The sequence below is a fragment of the Electrophorus electricus genome, chromosome 2 (genome assembly GCF_041902795.1).
Source record: "Electrophorus electricus isolate QZ-2024a chromosome 2, ASM4190279v1, whole genome shotgun sequence".
Classification (NCBI taxonomy): domain Eukaryota; kingdom Metazoa; phylum Chordata; class Actinopteri; order Gymnotiformes; family Gymnotidae; genus Electrophorus; species Electrophorus electricus.
This window is the reverse complement of record NC_137498.1, coordinates 16,343,654-16,367,573: the sequence shown is the minus strand read 5'-3', so window position 1 is coordinate 16,367,573 and position 23,920 is coordinate 16,343,654. Positions and strand designations below refer to the sequence as shown.

At 39.7% G+C, this 23,920-nt stretch overlaps 1 protein-coding gene across 1 annotated transcript; it reads left to right on the top strand.

Annotated features, from left to right (window-relative positions):
* Window positions 1-1,977: 1,977 nt before the first annotated feature.
* Window positions 1,978-22,383, top strand: LOC145643472 (immunoglobulin superfamily member 3-like). The gene is made up of 6 exons (XM_081694760.1): window positions 1,978-2,290; window positions 6,732-7,049; window positions 8,701-9,018; window positions 13,289-13,606; window positions 21,609-21,707; window positions 21,838-22,383. The coding sequence occupies exons 1-6, from the start codon at window positions 1,978-1,980 to the stop codon at window positions 21,900-21,902; spliced, it is 1,431 nt and encodes a 476-aa protein (XP_081550886.1). The 3' UTR covers window positions 21,903-22,383.
* Window positions 22,384-23,920: the final 1,537 nt, after the last annotated feature.

Below are 23,920 nucleotides of genomic sequence, written 5' to 3'. Positions count from 1 at the left end.
CTCTGTACAGTTTTTATTTTATTTTGTTGTTGTTGTTACAGCGCAGTGCACACTAGCCTACAGCCTCAATTAGTTACTTTACGGATATTCAGCATTTAGCAAACAGTTAAACAGCTTTTGACAGCTTTAACAACAAAAAGAACAAAGTAACAAAGAGAAAAGGAGAGAAAATGTTTCTACTTCCTGTGATAACTGTTGGGTTGTGATGACATTGTACTGTCTACATCCAAAGTGGTCTTTACTTTGGTGACTCCTTTATTGGTTCTGTGTCAGTGGGTGGATTTCACAGCTTCTCTTAAGTAGTTTTTTCTTAATAGTATGAAAACTACAACATGATCATAGACTGCTGCCTCCACCTGTACTCTATGAATAATATGAATGTTATCAGACAATGCTCGTGTTTACCTGATTAAATGATCAATGTTTATTTTGATCAGCATGTAGTCTAGAGCTTTTCCTGTCTGATCTGTCTAATATTTGCTAAGCTACACATTCAGTTTGGCCCTCTGATCACTTTAAGTGCAGGAGTGAAATGATGTGTCCAAACAGTGCTGAGGGGGATCACTGTGTAGCACTACTTCTTACTGCAGGATCACTTTACTGAGGATGGGGACTGAACACTGGCAGCTCAGGAGGAAGTGATGACACTAGAAAGACACTGTTTCACTGTTACATTTAGTCTGTATGTGAGAGAGAAAGAAGTGGAGGAATAATTTATTTTGCACTTGAACACACTTCCCCTCTACTGTGGATATTAGTGTGTGGAGAATTTCAGTGGAGTTCTACTGAGAGAGTTGTAGAGTTCCAGGTCATAGTCGTATGGTGGTTCCACTAGACAGACTGTATTCTGGGCTACAGTTTTTCAGTGTTCAGTACACTGTAGTTTTGTAGAGTGTATAAGATGTGTAGCAGCGTTACTGCTGTAGCTGTGTGTAGTGTGTTGTGGAATGCAACTGTGTTTTTATCTACAGATGTGTTTTTACTTTCTTTTTGGAAATGATGTGCAGACGAAGTCCTGTGAAGCGTTTGAGGTTCTGCCTTATTGTACTGCTGAATGATTCGAAGCATTGGAGCATTGAAAGCTGGTGACAAACAGCGACACCTGGTGGTTTTCAGAAATTATAGCAGGCATCGATTCAAAACTGCGCAGCATTATAAACAATACAACACTGCACCGCCATCATATTTCATTAAAAAAAAAAAGATGATCAGTAATGATGTTTAGTAATTATATTCTACAATAATTAGTTTAAAATCATTGTTTCCCTTTTTATGTGAAAACATAATACAAAACTGTACTGGGAGACAACAGGTTGATGTAATGAAACATTTACCCTCCCTTTTGGGTTCTATAATTTGCACATTTCCAATTTTTTCAGTAAAAAGATAAAGCTTCCAAGTTATAGGACAGTGCCAAACTTATGAAACAGTCTCAATCTCATCCTGTGTATCTGTGATGTTTGAAGCTTCAAACAAGATTAGTCACGTTATTAGTAACTTTAGTGGTAATGTTAGTGGTAATAGTAACTTTAGTGGTAATGTTAGTGGTAATAGTAACTTTAGTGGGAAGGGAGAGGGAGAGAAGGAAGGAGGGAGGGAGTGAGTGAGTGAGTGAGTGAGTGAGTGAGTGAGTGAGAGGGAGGCAAAGACAATCTATAATCAATATAATCAGACATTTACATCTTATAACTTGATGGTCATGCATACATCATACTAACATCTATTGGGAAATCTCTTAGTGATTTCCAGTACCATCATCATTTGGCTGGTACCATCAGTACCATCAGGTGACTGGACCTGGAGCAATTAAGTATGTCATATATAATAATTAAGTATGTCATATATAATAATAATGGAGTATGTCATATATAATAATAATAATGGAGTATGTCATATGTAATAACAGCCATTTTACATGTACATGTGCAGCCATGTTTAATAGTGAAGGCCTTTATCTCGTGTGTTTCTGCAGGCTGCATGTTGGTAGGGAATCTGAGGACAGACGTCATCACTGCATACACAGGAGACTCAGTACAGCTGCCCTGCTCCTGTACTGAACCACACGCCAAACCTGAGAGTTTCACCTGGCAGAAATACAACACAAGAAGACAAACATGGGATGTGATCACCAGTGAGAGTGAACAGTACAGAAACAGAGTTCAGATGGGTACTGCTCACTCTCCAGGAAATCTCTCTCTACTCATATCACACCTGACTGAAGAGGATGAGGGAGAATACTGGTGTTATCTTAACCAGTGGAACTATAAATACATCAAACTCATCATTAAAGGTAAAACACGGTATTTGATCCAAATCCAACTGCAAATGATAAATCCAGCTTTAAGGTTTTCTTATGTATCCACACTAGCAAAGTCTTGGTTGTCTGAGTTACTTGTAGACTTTCTGCTGTTATATTTGCTGTTGTGCTGTCATCTGTGCACATTACCAGTAACGTTTAGTTCAGTGATGGTCAAATACTCCTTTAATTGTAACAAATATCTTGGGCAGTTCAAGTAAGAATGTCTCAGGTTTTTAACACACATGCTTCTTTGTTTTGGTTTTTCTGTCACTGTTTTCATCTTTGTCTAGTTTGCATTCGTTAATCTTTGTATAAATATCCCTTGTTTTATCATCTTGGTTGTGGGTATCTGAATGTGCGCTCTAGTCCTCCCGTGAGTTTATTGTTGTTTGGTAACGTTATTAGCCTGCTCGTTATTCTAGTGTTTACTGTTTAACTTCCTTCTTGGTAATGATGTGCAGACGAAGTCTTGTGAAGCGTTTGAGGTTCTTCCTTATTGTACTGCTGAAGGATTCGAAGCTTTGGAGCATTGAAAGCTGGTGACAAACAGCGACACCTGGTGGTTTTCCGAAATTATAGCAGCTAAAGATTCAAAACTGCGCAGCACTATAAACAATACAACACTGCACCGCCTTCATATGTCATTAAAAAAAAAAAAAGGATGATCAGTAATGATGTTTAATAATTAAATTCTGAAATAATTTGTGTAAAATCATTGTTTCCCTTTTATGTAAGTACAACAGGTTGGCGTTAGGAAATGTTTACTCTCACTTTTGACTTCTATAATTAGCACATTTCCAATTTTTTTTAGTAAAAAGATAAAGCTTCCAAGTTATAGGACAGTGCCAAACTTATGAAAGTCTCACCCTCATTCTGTGCTTCAGTGACGTCTGAAGCTTGGACCATCATTAGTCACGTGTTGTTAGTAACTTTAGTGGTAATATTAATGGTAATATTAACTTTAGTGGTAATAGTAACTGATACAAGCTTCGGTACACTGTGTGATACGAGCTTCGATGTCTTAGTATCAAATGTTACATCACAATTTTATTGTTTCTGCACAGTTCCTGTATCATTTTTCTCCCTTTTTGGTGTTCCATTTAGTCATTGCTTAGTTTGCATCATTTTGTTAATTTTGCCGTTGTGTCTACCTGTTTTGCAAATGAAGAACTTTCGTTTACACATGTGCGTCAAGTCCTGTCTGCCTCTGCGCTACATTATCGTTCTGAAAACTACACAGTGTGCAGATCATTAATGTTGGTGGACCAGCTGGATCAAAATCACTAATGTGTTCTTATTTTAGATTTTTGATTTAAAACATCTAAAATAAGAAGCAAGGCTTTACTATGACAAGTTGCAAATGGGCGTAAACAAACAGTCATAAAAGTTGATTTAGTCAATGTTGATGTCAGCTTGACATTACAAGTGACATATTTGGAGCTTGTTACTGTAATTATTTACCCCTGTCCCACTTACCTACAACCAAAGGCAGAGGTGCCGGCAAAGGTTTAATGCACATAAAATTACAAAATGTATCTGATTCCAAATTATTCCTGTAATTATAATTTATATTCTGAAGAGAATGCTCTACTGCATTGTCTAGCATGTGTTATGAGAATATACATAACCACCTTTCTGAAATTCCTGTCTTAATGCATCCTGCTTTTTCAGTGGTTCTGTCAGCCTAACATAGGATTTGACCTACTAAACTTATAGTGCAGAGATTGGATACTTTACAGGAAACTGGTGTCAGCACTCTAAATATATATAAAAATATAGCTGGCTCTTCACTCGGCCTCAATCTACCAGTGTAGAGAATTTTGACTACACCTTTGGATTTCCCCTCTCTTCATAAATTATCAGTGATTAACATCATCTGCGAGTGTCTGGAGTCCATCAGCCTCATTACAAATACTACGCGGAGAGCCGAGCTTCATAAGTTCAATGTAGCAAAGGGTTAAAGAAGGTGAAGTGGGTGGCCAGGCCGGGAACAGTAGAGCATGTCTGCTGGAGCATCGAGAGAGAGAGAGAGAGAGAGAGAGAGAGAGAACAAGCCCAAGGGAGAGATTTCTCCAAATGTACGTCTTCAGTCCACCAACTCTGCTCCAGCTCCACTCTCAGCTCTGCTCCAGCATTAACTCCATATGGTTCAGAATTTCTTTAGTCTGATCTTGATTGATCAACAGCCGAGTTTGTCCAACACTGACTAATCAAAGAGTGACCACATACGAGCAGCATCCCTGTCATAGCACATCTGAGAGGAACCCACAGCTGGTAGAGTGATTTACTGTCCTGAATAGCATTTGATGAATAACAATATCTCTGCAAGAGACCACAGATGACCACAGCAGTTGGGGCAAACAAGAACAAGACTTCATAGTTGAGAGTTTGGCCTACACATATAAATATGTTACAATTTTCTTGGTTGAAATGACATAGTATGCCATGACAAATGACGCTGTAGCTCAGTCTCTCTCAGTGTACACATATCTCAGCTACCTGTATGAGGGCATTATGGAATTTGTAGTTCATGAAGCATTTATGTATAAAGTCTTGTAATTTTGCTCTTTTTTTATCTTAATTTTGTAGCTGCTTGGGTTGAGGCTTTAGATTAGAATTTTCTGGAATGTCTATGGAAATAATGACCAATATGCTTCCAGATCCAAGACTGTTGAATAAATGTGTGATCACTGTTCTCCCTCTGACATATGCTGCCTGCTAAGGCATCTTATTTAGGTTCAATTTAAAGGCAGCATCAGACACTAAATCTGCAGTATAAATAATCTTTCACACCGAACACGAGAAAAATCTGCCTGGTGAAAAACCTCATTCACTTGAAGGGGCAAGAGCTTTACTTGCTTCTTTCTGAAAGAAAAGCAGCTGCTATTCTTATACTAATTATTAAAACAATGTCACAAGTAGTGTTAGCTGTTTTCTGAAGGACTACGTTCCCCAAAATTACACAATACCAAGACCGCCCATAATCCCCTCATTTTGCTCCACCCATGTGAAAACATGAGCGAGGTGGCAGTTAGATGTGACCGACGCTTAAGTCTTCATACATGATGGGAATGGAAATCTAATTAGAATGGGAATCTAACTGGATCATTTCTGTTACTCAGACCTTTGCCTGTACAGACAACACCAGACCCCTCACTAGACACACAGACAAACTCAGTGAGATCAGGTGGAAAACTGAACAAACATCAGCATTTCAAGAATCTGTAGCATTTGTTGTATGTGCCACTTGACTGCTGTAACAGCTGGAGAACCGCAGGGCGCGGAGCAGGACGCACAGACTCCCTCGACTTTGACACACATTTATTAACACGTAACGCTTACGACGACGGCACTCACACAACATAAACGGATAACATGAATACACGTAACACTGGCAGGAACATGACAGCAACATGAACATGTACGTTTAACATGAATACACGTAGGACTAGCAACACAAACAATGACCAACACTAATGCACACACCAACAGGGGTTTAAATACACACAGACACACACAACATTAAACCAGGGGCAGGTTTGTGCCATCATGGGGGCGTGGTTACAAAACAAAAAATCATTTCAACTGCACTCAGTGGGCTGTACTGCATATAGCGACTGGTCTGTACCAATAACTACTGTACTACATAAAACAAAAAATCTATCCAGCAGCAGGATCTGCAGTTCTACTTCTGTCTGTTTCTAGTTACATCTTCTGTTTGTATTTGTATTTCATGCCTGTAGTTAATGACTCTTGTCTTCTGTCCTTTTTAGGTTCTAGTCAGTTATATACCCATATTACACACAACTTGTTTAGTTTCCTTATTTAGTTACTACTGTTCTCATTTGCTCTAGAGAGAGGGGGAGAAAAAGAAAGAGGGAGAGAGAGAGGAGGGAAGGAGAGAGAGAGAGAAAGGAAGAAATAGAGAGAGAATGAGGGATAGAGAGAGAAGGAGAGAAGGAGGGAGGGAGGGAGCGAGGGTGGGCAGAGGGGGAGAGAGAGAAGGAGGGAGGGAGAGAGACAATATATAATCAGACGTTTACATCTTATAACTTGATGGTCATGTATCCATCATACCAACATCTATTGGGAAATCTCTTAGTGATTTCCAGTACCATCATCAGTTGGCTGGTACCATCAGTACCATCAGGTGACTGGACCTGGAGCAATTAAGTATGCCATATATAATAGTTAAGTATGTCATATATAATAATAATGGAGTATGTGATATACAATAATAATTAAGTATGTCATATATAATAATAATAACGGAGTATGTCATATATAATAATTAAGTATGTCATATATAATAATAATGGAGTATGTCATATATAATAATAATGGAGTATGTCATATGTAATAACAGCCATTTTACATGTACATGTGCAGCCATGTTTAATAGTGAAGGCCTTTATCCTGTGTGTTTCTGCAGGCTGCATGTTGGTAGGGAATCTGAGGACAGACGTCATCACTGCATACACAGGAGACTCAGTACTGCTGCCCTGCTCCTGTACTGACCCACACGCCAAACATGAGAGTTTCACCTGGAGGAAACGCAACACAAACAGAAACACATGGGACGTGATCACCAGTGAGAGTGAACAGTACAGAAACAGAGTTCAGATGGGTACTGTTCACTCTCCAGGAAATCTCTCTCTATTCATATCACACCTGACTGAAGAGGATGAGGGAGTCTACAGGTGTTATCCTAACCAGTGGAACTATAAAGCCATCAGACTCATCATTAAAGGTAAAACACTGTATTTGATCCAAATCCAACTGCAAATGATAAATCCAGCTTTAAGGTTTTCTTAGGTATCCACACTAGCAAAATCTTGGTTGTCTGAGTTACTTGTAGACTTTCTGCTGTCATATTTGTTGTTGTGCTGTCATCTTTGCACATTACCAGTAACCTTTAGTTCAGTGATGGTCAAATACTATTTTAAACAATGTCACAAGTAGTGTTAGCTGTTTTCTGAATGACTACCTTCCCCAAAATTAAACAACATGAAGAGCAGCCATAATCACCTGATTTTGCTCAACCCATGTGAAAAAATTAAATCTTAAATTTTAAGTCTTCATACATGATGGGAATGTAATTAGAATGGGAATCTAACTGGATCATTTCTGTTACTCAGACCTTTGCCTGTACAGACAACACCAGACCCCTCACTAGACACACAGACAAACTCAGTGAGATCAGGTGGAAAACTGAACAAACATCAGCACTTCAAGAATCTGTAGCATTTGTTGTATGTGCCACTTGATTGCTGTAACAGCTGGAGTGCCGCAGTGCGCGGAGCAGGACGCACAGACTCCCTTGACTTTGACAGACATTTATTGATACATAACGCTTACGACGACGGCACTCACACAACATAAACGGATAACACGAATACACGTAACACTGCAGGAACACTAACGACGCAACACAAACATATACGTTTAACATGAATACACGTAGGACTAGCAACACAAACAATGACCAACACTAATGCACACACCAACAGGGGTTTAACTACACACAGACACACACAACATTAAACCAGGGGCAGGTGTGTGCCATCATGGGGGCGTGGTTACAAAACAAAAAATCATTTCAACTGCACTCAGTGGGCCGTACTGCATATAGCGACTGGTCTGTATCAATAACTACTGTACTACATAAAACAAAAAATCTATCCAGCAGCAGGATCTGCAGTTCTACTTCTGTCTGTTTCTAGTTACATCTTCTGTTTGTATTTGTATTTCATGCCTGTAGTTAATGACTCTTGTCTTCTGTCCTTTTTAGGTTCTAGTCAGTTATATACCCATATTACACACAACTTGTTTAGTTTCCTTATTTAGTTACTACTGTTCTCATTTATCTAGAGAGAGGGGGAGAAAAAGAAAGAGGGAGAGAGAGAGGAGGGAAGGAGAGAGAGAGAGAAAGGAAGAAATAGAGAGAGAATGAGGGATGGAGAGAGAAGGAGAGAAGGAGGGAGGGAGGGAGGGAGGGAGGGAGGGAGGGAGGGAGCGAGGGTGGGCAGAGGGGGAGAGAGAGAAGGAGGGAGGGAGAGAGACAAAATATAATCAGACATTTACATCTTATAACTTGATGGTCATGTATCCATCATACCAACATCTATTGGGAAATCTCTTAGTGATTTCCAGTACCATCATCAGTTGGCTGGTACCATCAGTACCATCAGGTGACTGGACCTGGAGCAATTAAGTATGCCATATATAATAGTTAAGTATGCCATCTATAATAAAAATGGAGTATGTGATATACAATAACAATTAAGTATGTCATATATAATAATAATAACGGAGTATGTCATATATAATAATAACCATTTTACATGTAAATGTGCAGCTATGTTTAATAGTGAAGGCCTTTATCTCGTGTGTTTCTGCAGGCTGCATGTTGGTAGGGAATCTGAGGACAGACGTCATCACTGCATACACAGGAGACTCAGTACAGCTGCTCTGCTCCTGTACTGAACCACACGCCAAACCTGAGAGTTTCACCTGGCAGAAATACAACACAAGAAGACAAACATGGGATGTGATCACCAGTGAGAGTGAACAGTACAGAAACAGAGTTCAGATGGGTACTGCTCACTCTCCAGGAAATCTCTCTCTACTCATATCACACCTGACTGAAGAGGATGAGGGAGAATACTGGTGTTATCTTAACCAGTGGAACTATAAATACATCAAACTCATCATTAAAGGTAAAACACGGTATTTGATACAAATCCAACTGCAAATGATAAATCCAGCTTTAAGGTTTTCTTATGTATCCACACTAGCAAAGTCTTGGTTGTCTGAGTTACTTGTAGACTTTCTGCTGTTATATTTGCTGTTGTGCTGTCATCTGTGCCCATTACCAGTAACGTTTAGTTTAGTGATGGTCAAATACTCCTTTAATTGTAACAAATATCTTTGGCAGTTCAAGTAAGAATTTCTCAGGTTTTTAACACACATGCTTCTTTGTTTTGGTTTTTCTGTTCCGACCCCTCGTTTGGTTTTCCTGTCACTGTTTTCATCTTTGTCTAGTTTGCATTCGTTAATCTTTGTATAAATATCCCTTGTTTTATCGTCTTGGCTGTGGGTCTTTGAATGTGCGCTCTCTCGTCCTCCCGTGAGATTATTGTTGTTTGGTAACGTTATTAGCCTGCTCGTTATTCTAGTGTTTACTGTTTAACTTCCTTCTTGGTAATGATGTGCAGATGAAGTCTTGTGAAGCGTTTGAGGTTCTTCCTTATTGTACTGCTGAAGGATTCGAAGCTTTGGAGCATTGAAAGCTGGTGACAAACAGCGACACCTGGTGGTTTTCAGAAATTATAGCAGCTAAAGATTCAAAACTGCGCAGCACTATAAACAATACAACACTGCACCGCCTTCATATGTCATTAAAAAAAAAAAAAAGGATGATCAGTAATGATGTTTAATAATTAAATTCTGAAATAATTTGTGTAAAATCATTGTTTCCCTTTTATGTAAGTACAACAGGTTGGCGTTAGGAAATGTTTACTCTCACTTTTGACTTCTATAATTAGCACATTTCCAATTTTTTTTAGTAAAAAGATAAAGCTTCCAAGTTATAGGACAGTGCCAAACTTATGAAAGTCTCACCCTCATTCTGTGCTTCAGTGACGTCTGAAGCTTCGACCATCATTATTCACGTGTTGTTAGTAACTTTAGTGGTAATATTAATGGTAATATTAACTTTAATGGTAATAGTAACTGATACAAGCTTCGGTACACTGTGTGATACGAGCTTCGATGTCTTAGTATCAAATGTTACATCACAATTTTATTGTTTCTGCACAGTTCCTGTATCATTTTTCTCCCTTTTTGGTGTTCCATTTAGTCATTGCTTAGTTTGCATCATTTTGTTAATTTTGCCGTTGTGTCTACCTGTTTTGCAAATGAAGAACTTTCGTTTACACATGTGCGTCAAGTCCTGTCTGCCTCTGCGTTACATTATCGTTCTGAAAACTACACAGTGTGCAGATCATTAATGTTGGTGGACCAGCTGGATCAAAATCACTAATGTGTTCTTATTTTAGATTTTTGATTTAAAACATCTAAAATAAGAAGCAAGGCTTTACTATGACAAGTTGCAAATGGGCGTAAACAAACAGTCATAAAAGTTGATTTAGTCAATGTTGATGTCAGCTTGACATTACAAGTGACATATTTGGAGCTTGTTACTGTAATTATTTACCCCTGTCCCACTTACCTACAACCAAAGGCAGAGGTGCCGGCAAAGGTTTAATGCACATAAAATTACAAAATGTATCTGATTCCAAATTATTCCTGTAATTATAATTTATATTCTGAAGAGAATGCTCTACTGCATTGTCTAGCATGTGTTATGAGAATATACATAACCACCTTTCTGAAATTCCTGTCTTAATGCATCCTGCTTTTTCAGTGGTTCTGTCAGCCTAACATAGGATTTGACCTACTAAACTTATAGTGCAGAGATTGGATACTTTACAGGAAACTGGTGTCAGCACTCTAAATATATATAAAAATATAGCTGGCTCTTCACTCGGCCTCAATCTACCAGTGTAGAGAATTTTGACTACACCTTTGGATTTCCCCTCTCTTCATAAATTATCAGTGATTAACATCATCTGCGAGTGTCTGGAGTCCATCAGTCTCATTACAAATACTACGCGGAGAGCCGAGCTTCATAAGTTCAATGTAGCAAAGGGTTAAAGAAGGTGAAGTGGGTGGCCAGGCCGGGAACAGTAGAGCATGTCTGCTGGAGCATCGAGAGAGAGAGAGAGAGAGAGAGAGAGAGAACAAGCCCAAGGGAGAGATTTCTCCAAATGTACGTCTTCAGTCCACCAAATATGCTTCAGCTCCACTCTCAGCTCTGCTCCAGCATTAACTCCATATGGTTCAGAATTTCTTTAGTCTGATCTTGATTGATCAACAGCCGAGTTTGTCCAACACTGACTAATCAAAGAGTGACCACATACGAGCAGCATCCCTGTCATAGCACATCTGAGAGGAACCCACAGCTGGTAGAGTGATTTACTGTCCTGAATAACAATTGATGAATAACAATATCTCTGCAAGAGACCACAGATGACCACAGCAGTTGGTGGCAAACAAGAACAAGACTTCATAGTTGAGAGTTTGGTGTACACATATAAATATGTTATGATTTTCTTGGTTGAAATGACATAGTATGCCATGACAAATGACGCTGTAGCTCAGTCTCTCTCAGTGTACACATATCTCAGCTACCTGTATGAGGGCATTATGGAATTTGTAGTTCATGAAGCATTTATGTACAAAGTCTTGTAATTTTGCTCTTTTTTTATCTTAATTTTGTAGCTGGTTGGGTTGAGGCTTTAAATTAGAATTTTCTGGAATGTCTATGGAAATACTGACCATTATGCTTCCAGATCCAAGACTGTTGAATAAATGTGTGATCACTCCCTCTGACATATGCTGCCTGCTAAGGCATCTTATTTAGGTTCAATTTAAAGGCAGCATCAGACACTAAATCTGCAGTATAAATAATCTTTCACACCGAACACAAGAAAAATCTGCCTGGTGAAAAACCTCATTCACTTGAAGGGGCAAGAGCTTTACTTGCTTCTTTCTGAAAGAAAAGCAGCTGCTATTCTTATACTAATTATTAAAACAATGTCACAAGTAGTGTTAGCTGTTTTCTGAAGGACTACGTTTCCCAAAATTACACAATACCAAGACCGCCCATAATCCCCTCATTTTGCTCCACCCATGTGAAAACATGAGCGAGGTGGCAGTTAGATGTGACCGACGCTTAAGTCTTCATACATGATGGGAATGGAAATCTAATTAGAATGGGAATCTAACTGGATCATTTCTGTTACTCAGACCTTTTCCTGTACAGACAACACCAGACCCCTCACTAGACACACAGACAAACTCAGTGAGATCAGGTGGAAAACTGAACAAACATCAGCACTTCAAGAATCTGTAGCATTTGATGTATGTACCACTTGATTGCTGTAACAGCTGGAGTGCCGCAGGGCGCGGAGCAGGACGCACAGACTCCCTCGACTTTGACGGACATTTATTAACACATAACACTTACGACGACGGCACTCACACAAAATAAACGGATAACACGAATACACGTAACACTGGCAGGAACATGACAGCAACATGAACATATACGTTTAACATGAATACACGTAGGACTAGCAACACAAACAATGACCAACACTAATGCACACACCAACAGGGGTTTAAATACACACAGACACACACAACATTAAACCAGGGGCAGGTTTGTGCCATCATGGGGGCGTGGTTACAAAACAAAAAGTGACTTCAACTGCAGGCGGTGGGCCATACTGCATATAGCGACTGGTCTGTACCAATAACTACTGTACTACATAAAACAAAAAATCTGTCCAGCAGCAGGATCTGCAGTTCTACTTCTGTCTGTTTCTAGTTACATCTTCTGTTTGTATTTGTATTTCATACCTGTAGTTAATGACTCTTGTCTTCTGTCCTGTTTAGGTTCTAGTCAGTTATATACCCATATTACACACGACTTGTTTAGTTTACTTATTTAGTTACTACTGTTCTCATTTGCTCTAGAGAGAGGGGGAGAGAAAGAAAGGGATGGAGAGAGAGAGAGAGAGAGAGAAGGAGGGAGGGAGAGAGACAATCTATAATCAATATAATCAGACATTTAAATCTTATAACTTGATGGTCATGCATCCATCATACCAGCATATATTGGGAAATCTCTTAATGATTTCCAGTACCATCATCAGTTGGCTGGTACCATCAGTACCATCAGGTGACTGGACCTGGAGCAATTAAGTATGTCATATATAATAATTAAGTATGTCATATTTAATAATAATGGAGTATGTCATATATAATAATAATAATGGAGTATGTCATATATAATCATTTTACATGTACATATGCAGCCATGTTTAATAGTGAAGGCCTTTATCCCGTGTGTTTCTGCAGGCTGTATGCTGCAAGGGAATCTGAGGAGAGACGTCATCACTGCATACACAGGAGAATCAGTACTGCTGCCCTGCTCCTGTACTGACCCACACGCCAAACCTGAGAGTTTCACCTGGAAGAAACGCAACACAAGCAGTAAAACATGGGACGTGATCACCAGTGAGAGTGAACAAAACAGAAACAGAGTTCAGATGGGTACTGCTCACTCTCCAGGAAATCTCTTTCTACTCATATCACACCTGACTGAAGAGGATGAGGGAGTCTACAGGTGTTATCCTAACCAGTGGAACTATAAAGCCATCAGACTCACCATTAAAGGTAAAACACGGTATTTGATCCAAATCCAACTGTAAATGATAAATCCAGCTTTAAGGTTTTCTTATGTATCCACACTAGCAAAGTCTTGGTTGTCTGAGTTGCTTGTAGACTTTCTGCTGTCATATTTGTTGTTGTGCTGTCATCTGTGCCCATTACCAGTAACGTTTAGTTTAGTGATGGTCAAATACTCCTTTAATTGTAACAAATATCTTTGGCAGTTCAAGTAAGAATTTCTCAGGTTTTTAACACACATGCTTCTTTGTTTTGGTTTTTCTGTTCCGACCCCTCGTTTGGTTTTCCTGTCACTGTTTTCATCTTTGTCTAGTTTGCATTCGTTAATCTTTGTATAAATATCCCTTGTTTTATCGTCTTGGCTGTGGGTCTTTGAATGTGCGCTCTCTCGTCCTCCCGTGAGATTATTGTTGTTTGGTAACGTTATTAGCCTGCTTGTTATTCTAGTGTTTACTGTTTAACTTCCTTCTTGGTAATGATGTGCAGACGAAGTCCTGTGAAGCGTTTGAGGTTCTTCCTTATTGTACTGCTGAAGGATTTGAAGCATTGGAGCATTGAAAGCTGGTGACAAAACAGTGACACCTGGTAGTTCTCAGAAATTATAGCAGCCATATATTCAAAACTGCGCAGCATTAGAAACTATTACAACACTCCGCCGCCTTCATATGTCATTAAAAAAAATGGATGATCAGTAATGATGTTTAGTAATTAAATTCTGAAATTATTTGTCTAAAATCATTGTTTCCCTTTTATGTAAAAGACAACAGGTTGGCGTTATGAAACGTTTACTCTCACTTTTGACTTCTATAATTAGCATTTCCATTTGTTTTTTTTAGTAAAAAGAAAAAGCTTCCAAGTTACAGGACAGTGCCAAACTTATGAAACAGTCTCACCCTCATCCTGTGCTTCAGTGATGTCTAAAGCTTCGACCGTCATTAGTCACGTGTTGTTAGTAATGGATGATCAGTAATGATGTTTAGTAATTAAATTCTGAAATTATTTGTCTAAAATCATTGTTTCCCTTTTATGTAAAAGACAACAGGTTGGCGTTATGAAACGTTTACTCTCACTTTTGACTTCTATAATTAGCATTTCCATTTGTTTTTTTTAGTAAAAAGAAAAAGCTTCCAAGTTACAGGACAGTGCCAAACTTATGAAACAGTCTCACCCTCATCCTGTGCTTCAGTGATGTCTAAAGCTTCGACCGTCATTAGTCACGTGTTGTTAGTAACTTTAGTGGTACTATTAATGGTAATATTAACTTTAGTGGTAATAGTAACTGATACAAGCTTCAGTACACAGTGTGATACGAGCTTCGATGTCTTAGTATCAAATGTTACATCACAATTTTATTGTTTCTGCACAGTTCCTGTATCATTTTTCTCCTTTTGGTGTTCCATTTAGTCAGTGCTTAGTTTGCATCATTTTGTTAATTTTGCCGTTGTGTCTACCTGTTTTGCAAATGAAGAACTTTCATTTACATGCATCAAGTCCTGTCTGCCTCTGCCTCTGCGTTACATTATCGTGTTGAAAACTGCACAGTGTGCAAATCAGTAATGTTGGTGGACCAGCTGGATCAAAATCACTAATGTGTTCTTATTTTAGATTTTTGATTTAAAACATCTAAAATAAGAAGCAAGGCTTTGCTATGACAAGTTGCAAATGGGCGTAAACAAACAGTCATAAAAGTTGATTTAGTCAATGTTGATGTTAGCTTCACATTACAAGTGACATATTTGGAGCTTCTGTTACTGTAATTATTTACCCCTGTCCCACTTACCTACAACCAAAGGCAGAGGTGCAGGCAAAGGTTTAATGCACATAAAACTACAAAATGTATCTGATTCCAAATTATTCCTGTAATTACAATTTATATTCTGAAGAGAATGCTCTACTGCATTGTCTAATGTGTTATGAGAATATGCATAACCACCTTTCTAAAATTCCTTTCTTAATACATCCTGCTTTGTCAGCGGTTCTGTCAACCTAACATAGGATTTGACCTACTAAATGTGCAGTGCAAAGATTGGATACTTTACAGGAAACTGGTGTCAGCAGTCTAAATATATAGAAAAATATAGCTGGCTCTTCACTCATTCTCAATCCACCAGTGCAGAGAATTTTGACTACAGCTTTGGACTTCCTCTCTCTTAATAAATTATCAAGTGATTAACATCATCTGCGAGTGTCTGGACTCCATCAGTCTCATTACAAATACGACACGGAGAGCCGAGCTTCATGAGTTCAATGTAGCAAGGGGTTAATTACCATAATAGAAGAGAAGTAGATACACAATAGAATAGAATAGATATTATAATGAAACCAATTAGAATAAAATAGATATTATAATGAAACCAATTAGAATAAAATAGATATTATAATGAAACTCTGTAAATAAGTTACAGAAATGTGGCACAGAAAATACTTTCTAAATGTTACCTAAGTGCCAGATTGAGAGAAAGACAACATGGACATTAAAGAAGGTGAAGTGGGTGGCCAGGCCAGGAACAGTAGAGCATGTCTGCTGGGGCATCCAGGCAGAAAAAAGAGAGCGAGAAGGAGAGACAGAAATAGAATGTGACTGAGAGAGAGCATGACAGAGAGAGAGAGGGAGAGAGAGAGAGCACAAGCCCAAGGGAGAGATTTCTCCAAATGTACGTCTTCAGTCCACCAACTCTGCTCCAGCTCCACTCTCAGCTCTGCTCCAGCATTAACTCCTTATGGTTCAGAATTTCTTTAGTCTTATCTTGATTGATCAACAGCAGAGTTTGTCCAACACTGACTAATCAAAGAGTGACCACATACGAGCAGCATCCCTGTCATAGCACATCCGAGAGGAACCCACAGCTGGTAGAGTGATTTACTGTCCTGAATAACAATTGATGAATAACAATATCTCTGCAAGAGACCACAGATGACCACAGCAGTTGGGGCAAACAAGAACAAGACTTCATAGTTGAGAGTTTGGCCTACACATATAAATATGTTACAATTTTCTTGGTTGAAATGACATAGTATGCCATGACAAATGACGCTGTAGCTCAGTCTCTCTCAGTGTACACATATCTCAGCTACCTGTATGAGGGCATTATGGAATTTGTAGTTCATGAAGCATTTATGTATAAAGTCTTGTAATTTTGCTCTTTTTTTATCTTAATTTTGTAGCTGCTTGGGTTGAGGCTTTAGATTAGAATTTTCTGGAATGTCTATGGAAATAATGACCAATATGCTTCCAGATCCAAGACTGTTGAATAAATGTGTGATCACTGTTCTCCCTCTGACATATGCTGCCTGCTAAGGCATCTTATTTAGGTTCAATTTAAAGGCAGCATCAGACACTAAATCTGCAGTATAAATAATCTTTCACACCGAACACGAGAAAAATCTGCCTGGTGAAAAACCTCATTCACTTGAAGGGGCAAGAGCTTTACTTGCTTCTTTCTGAAAGAAAAGCAGCTGCTATTCTTATACTAATTATTAAAACAATGTCACAAGTAGTGTTAGCTGTTTTCTGAAGGACTACGTTCCCCAAAATTACACAATACCAAGACCGCCCATAATCCCCTCATTTTGCTCCACCCATGTGAAAACATGAGCGAGGTGGCAGTTAGATGTGACCGACGCTTAAGTCTTCATACATGATGGGAATGGAAATCTAATTAGAATGGGAATCTAACTGGATCATTTCTGTTACTCAGACCTTTGCCTGTACAGACAACACCAGACCCCTCACTAGACACACAGACAAACTCTTTGAGATCCGTTGGAAAACTGAACAAACATCAGCACTTCAAGAATCTGTAGCATTTGTTGTATGTGCCACTTGATTGCTGTAACAGCTGGAGTGCCGCAGGGCGCGGAGCAGGACGCACAGACTCCCTCGACTTTGAAAGACATTTATTGATACTTAACGCTTACGACGACGGCACTCACACAACATAAACGGATAACACGAATAAACGTAACACTGCAGGAACACTAACGACGGCAACACAAACATATACGTTTAACATGAATACACGTAGGACTAGCAACACAAACAATGACCAACACTAATGCACACACCAACAGGGGTTTAACTACACACAGACACACACAACATTAAACCAGGGGCAGGTGTGTGCCATCATGGGGGCGTGATTACAGAACAAAAAGTGACTTCAACTGCAGGCGGTGGGCCGTACCACGTGACCAGTGGTGAGGGGAGCGTTCCGTGACAATTGCTGACTTAATATAAAGAATTCTAGTGAAGGCTTCCACACTGATGCTCTATCAGAGTTACATATATTGTCTCTGACCTTTATTTAACTGTTAGTTTTGTGGCATTACTTAAGACATTCACAATCATATAAACATCAAAATGGAACACTTTATTTCAGAACCAGGGCAAATGCATCACTTTCAGTACAAAGTAATTTACAACAGAGTCATATGGGAGTTTCATTTCAGCTTCATCACCCAGTTTCAAGAACAGGAAGGTACTACATGGTTTGAGGTGCTCACATCTGTTCAGATGTGTGAGGTATGAGTGGTTCAGGTACAGCAGTGTTACTGGATTCAGTGATACTGGTAGGCTGAGAGTGTTCTGACAGTGAAAGATATCCAGCCAGCAGTGTTTCAGTGGTCAGACACTGACCATGACTGGAGTTGGAGGATGGTTAACACTAACTGTGTAATAGACCAGATGGGCTAGAACCACTGACTCTACAAATACAAGATTTTTCTCAACCATTCATATTTATCAAATGTGATGGAGCATAAACTATTGCATAAAGAGAGAGAGAAGGAGGGAAGCAGAGAGAGAGAGAAGGAGGGAGGCAGAGAGGGAGAGAAAGAAAGGGAAAAAAAATAAGAGCAGAGAGAAGAGTCTCCTCTCACAGCTGGTGCTGACACTGAGTTCATTAACACACACTAACACTAACACATCAGGACCAGTCTGAAGTACAAACAATCAGACCAAACCAAATTATTACACTTCACAAACTAAACTACATCACCCACTGGAACACAAACACAAGCACAAAGCAAAATGCAACGTTATCTGGCCCTAAAACGTCAGTACACTGTAGCAGACGACCTGTACACAGTGACTGACATTAAACACAGAACCACGTTGACAAAGTCCAGACTCAGAGAACACAGCTTGCCGTCCAGACCAGCCGATATAAATGTCATGGCTGCCCAGAGAACAGAGACTCTGTCAGCAATGTAAATATGACACTGTAGAGACAGAGCTGCACTTCCTCACTGAATGTGAAAAATTCATCCAAATATGGCAAATTTACTTTACAAAATCTGAGACGATCCACCCAACTTTAAGTGTCTGTCTAACACTGACAAACTGCCCATCCTACTGGGCGAAAAGAAGGAAAGCAGCGCTTTAGCTGCGTGATACATATCTGCCTGCCATAAGATGAGGGACAGTGATTAACCCACCCAAACACACACACACACACACAAACAGACTATATTATCCAGTTTATAAAAGTTACCTAACTATTTATTATTATTAACTATTTATTATTAACTATTTATTATTATTATTATTATTATTATTATTATTATTATTATTATTATTATTATTATTATTATTATTATTATTAACTATTTATTATTTTCCATCATTATTATTTATTCATTTTCCTTTCTTTTCACTTCTTCCCTTTTACTTCTAATTATTATTATTTCAGACCAATTACAGTTTCTCTTCAAGTTCTTTATCATAACAGAATTCTTAATTTCCATAATTGCAAAGGTTGTAATGTTGTGTAATGTTCATGTTATAATACTGCTTTGGCAATATTACAATACTATAGTTGTATATGCTCATGCCAATAAAACTTACTGAACTGAAATGCACTGAGAGAGAGAGAGAGAGAGAGAGAGAGAGAGAGACTTGACTCAGAAGTCCCTAATTCATTCATTCAGAAAATGACTGAAGGACACACTGCATCTACAGAGCCCTGCAGCTTCAGACGTAGCCAACGTATCACCACCACTGACACACAGAGGAGTGAACACGTCTGCTTGGCCAAACTGTACATACATCAGTTCTGTAGTACAAAATCTAAACATGTTAAATACATAACAGCCCTGAACCCTCATTACTTATAATTGATCACACTTTTCTAATCTTGCAGAGGCTCCATATAAACCTGTAAATCCTCCTCCAGTGGACACTGACACAACAAGTCCAACAGCTTCAACTAAACCTACTACTACAATGACGTCTCCAAAAGGTTATAAGACATTCAGTCCATCAACTACCAATGGAGGTAACACGCATTGGTTTAACGAGTGTGGGGCAGGATGCAAGCGTGACTTAGCCTGGTTTGATGCGTTTTTGTTTTTAATGAAAATGAAAGCGCACGTGAACGTACTGTGCTAATGTTGCATACACAATGTCATACAAGCGATTAAGGCAAAATAACTGACATTAGTGGTTGTACAGGATTGGGCTTTATAGGGTAAATAATGAGGGTGAGACTAGACCCAGGTGACGGGGGAAAGTGAAAGGGGAAACACAGGACCCCTGTGTGAGGGCATGAACCACACAAAGCATGTGGAGGAACAAAAACAAACAAAGGAGCACATGGGGAGGAGGATGGTGGTGAGAGGTGTTACAGTAGCACCCACACCCCCCTTAACACGGGGCTCCTGTGTGATGGTGGTGAGGGGTGTTACAGTAGCACCCACACCCCCCTTAACACGGGGCTCCTGTGTGATGGTGGTGAGGGGTGTTACAGTAGCACCCACACCCCCCTTAACACGGGGCTCCTGTGTGATGGTGGTGAGGGGTGTTACAGTAGCACCCACACCCTCCTTAACACGGGGCTCCTGTGTGATGGTGGTGAGGGGTGTTACAGTAGCACCCACACCCTCCTTAACACGGGGCTCCTGTGTGATGGTGGTGAGGGGTGTTACAGTAGCACCCACACCCTCCTTAACACGGGGCTCCTGACGTGCATAACAGTTGACAAGGGAGCCCAAGCCCAGCATCACACAGCAGGGTCTGGAGAACCTGGACAAGGACAGGTGGGAAAGGAGGAAAAAAAGGGGCAAGTCCATCGGGTGAGGGGTGGAAACAGGACTTTGTACCACAACCAGAGACCTGACAGCAGGCTGGACAGGAGACGAGTGGGTTCCAGCTTGGGCAGTGGGATGGACGGGAGCCCGGCTGAGAGTAGGAGCACGGGATACGGGATAACAGGAACCGAACCACAGCTGGGATTGGGACAGTTACAAAGACATGAATGGGGACAGACAAAGGCAGACACTGGGACTGGTAGGGTAACAATGAAAAGTCAGTCCAAGCACAACAGAGATGTGACAGGAGGTAGCCAGGCCAGGAATGAGGGAGAATGTCTGCAGAGAGCGAAAGCGAGAGAGAGCGAGAGAGCGAGAGAGAGAGAGAGAGAGACCCCCCCCGGGACAGCTATTCTGCTCAGGTGAAGACTAATCCACTCCATGAGGACTTGACCCAGCAGTCCCTGTTTCATTCACTCACAGAAAATGACTGAAGGACACACTGCACCTACAGAACCTGTAACCTCACACTTAGCCATCCTATTAACCACCAGTAACACAGTGAACCGAATACTTTTGCTTTTACAAACTGTACATACATCAGTTTTGTAGTACAAAATATAAATGTAAACATGTAAAACGCATGAAAGCACAGAACCTTCAGTACTTTCAACTCATCATATTTTCTATTCTTGCAGAGGGCCCACATTCATTCTGTTCATCAACTACCACTGAATTTAAGATGCATTTGTTTAATAATATTCTCCCATCAACTCCATAAAATGATTCCCCACTATATACTACTACTACGAATACTAATAATAATAATAGTAGTAAACGACATTTAGTTTAACATTTAGTTTAAGAGGGAGTGTTTGGAAGAGTAAACAGTTCACAGCTGTGCTAAATAAATGTATTCTGCTGCTGTGTAAGACTGGGGTCAGTGTTTGTTGTGTTGTTACAGTCTCTCCTCAGACTCTGCCCTACATCCCCTTTGCTTTGGTCACTGTGATCTTCCTCCACATTATCGTGGCTGTGGTTTATTGCACCAAAAGAAACAAAGGTAAAAATCTCATTAGCAAGCTGTTATAATCAGATTGTTTTCTCATTGTGTCCATTAACATCCATTTTACCATGTGCAGAGTCAGATCCTGAATGAACTGAGTTGTTCTTGTTCATGTGACCTGCTTCAGTGTCAGAAATGAGCAGAGTTCACTATAACACTGCTGGTGGAGATGAAACAGCTAGTCTGCAGTAGAGAAGAAAACCAAGAGAAATCAACAGACCAGCTACAGACCTACACACCTGTTTAACAGACCTGCCACACACATCTGATCAGCGTTAAGTGGCACTGAAATCTGCGTTGTGGTTCGGTCCGGTAGAGAGGAACCGGTGCTAATTACTTGCTAATTGCTAATTAGATACTAGCATAAAGTAGGACTTGTAGGGGCAGGACAATATAGAACTAAATTCTGACTCCAACAAGCATCATTTTGCTTGTCTGTAAAAAATGTATTGCGTCTGTAAAAAATGTATTGCGTTTTATTATTACATTATCGTATTTTTCCCCAAAAATATTTTTTTCTGCATTTTATGTGTGTATTTCTATTGAAGGATTTTTTTAAATTTGAATTTTAAATAGCATCATATTTTTTTTTCTGTTCTTAATCATGTCTTTTAAAGTCAAATGCCAAACTGTTGGCTGTACGCATCACTTCCACTGTGTATCTATTGTTGTTTCATAAATAAAGAGCCAAAGCAGGACAGAGAGTTGTGGTTTCTGTTTACACCCACTGATAACCACACACATCATGAAGGTGTGTGTGGTGCAGTTTGACAGCAGAATGTGTGTAGAGTGCAGTTCACTGACAGCAGTTGGACATGCCACTATCTGTTGGACATCACTATCTGTGATGTGTCTAGCTGGGGGGAATTGGCACACACACATACATACACACACATAAAAACACATGCACACATTCATACAAACAAAAACATACACACACACACACACACACATACAGCTGCTTCAGGATGGCCAGACCCACATTTGAAGGACCTGGAGAAAAAAACATAATTTTACACACACACTAAATGTACAAAGTGATACACACCTACCCCCCCCCCCCCACACACACACACACTCACAAATATATGCCTGCTCCCATACATGCGTATGTAGCTACCAGTTTACAGTTGTGAGAATTGTACTCACTTCTTTATTTCTGTTTGTGTTATTTATTCCTCACTTTTTTATTGTTTGTGATGCAGCTCTTTGGTCGCTACACACTTGGTCAAGAAGAAAGGACAGCCAATGCTGATGCACACAAACACATACACACATTCACGCCTACACTAACACATTCATGCATGCTTGCTCGCGCACACACACACACACAAACACACACAGACACAGACCCAGACATACATGTCCATGCTTCTTTTTTGGTTTTGTGGGCTTTAGGTTCTGCTGTGATCCAAATATCAACTTCATGTTTTAATCAGTCAATCACTAACTGACTGGCAGCATGGATTCTGTCACATTCACTCCAGTGACTCCAGTTTAAAGACTGGTTTTCTTAATTAGTCTTTTTTTGTTGTTTTTGTCTTTGTGCTCAAGGCAATTAGTTTACAAATGTGAAAATTCCCAAACTTCATGATTAAACCCCCATGTCATCTCTTGGAAAGATTGAAACAAATACACTGAATGACTGATGGAAATTTAAAAAAAAAATGTTATTCTCTATACATATGTCCCAGTCAAAAAGTCATCTGCACAGAATATAACACTACTACACAGTGTAGTAGAGTTTGTGGACAAGCATCATCCATCTCGGTTCTCCAAGTCAGTTTCTCCCACAGGATGGCAGTGCCGTCCTGGAGTGATAAAGGCAACATGAGTCAGAGGGAAACACCTGATAGCCAGAGTCCAGTCAGTGGGAGGAAGTGGACTGCAGTGTTTACACAGGTATGGTGGACACTCCCCCATCCTCCTCAGTGGGGGGTGATATGAGTAGAGAGATATTTCCTGGAGTATCTTTAAGATGCTGAACTCTGCCTGTGTAACCCTGAGTCTGGTCAGTGGGTACGATTTCTTTTTCTCTGAAGATTCGTTTAAGAGTGTGTGGTATGTGATGTTCAGTCTAGGAGCAGGTCAGTAGAACAGACCCTCCCACATGAACCTTTTGGTTCCCCAAATTAATGTGCAGTCTGTGAAAAACACCTGATGGAAACAGTTCAAATTTCCCAGGATGAGGACCTCTGCCATCCTTTTTG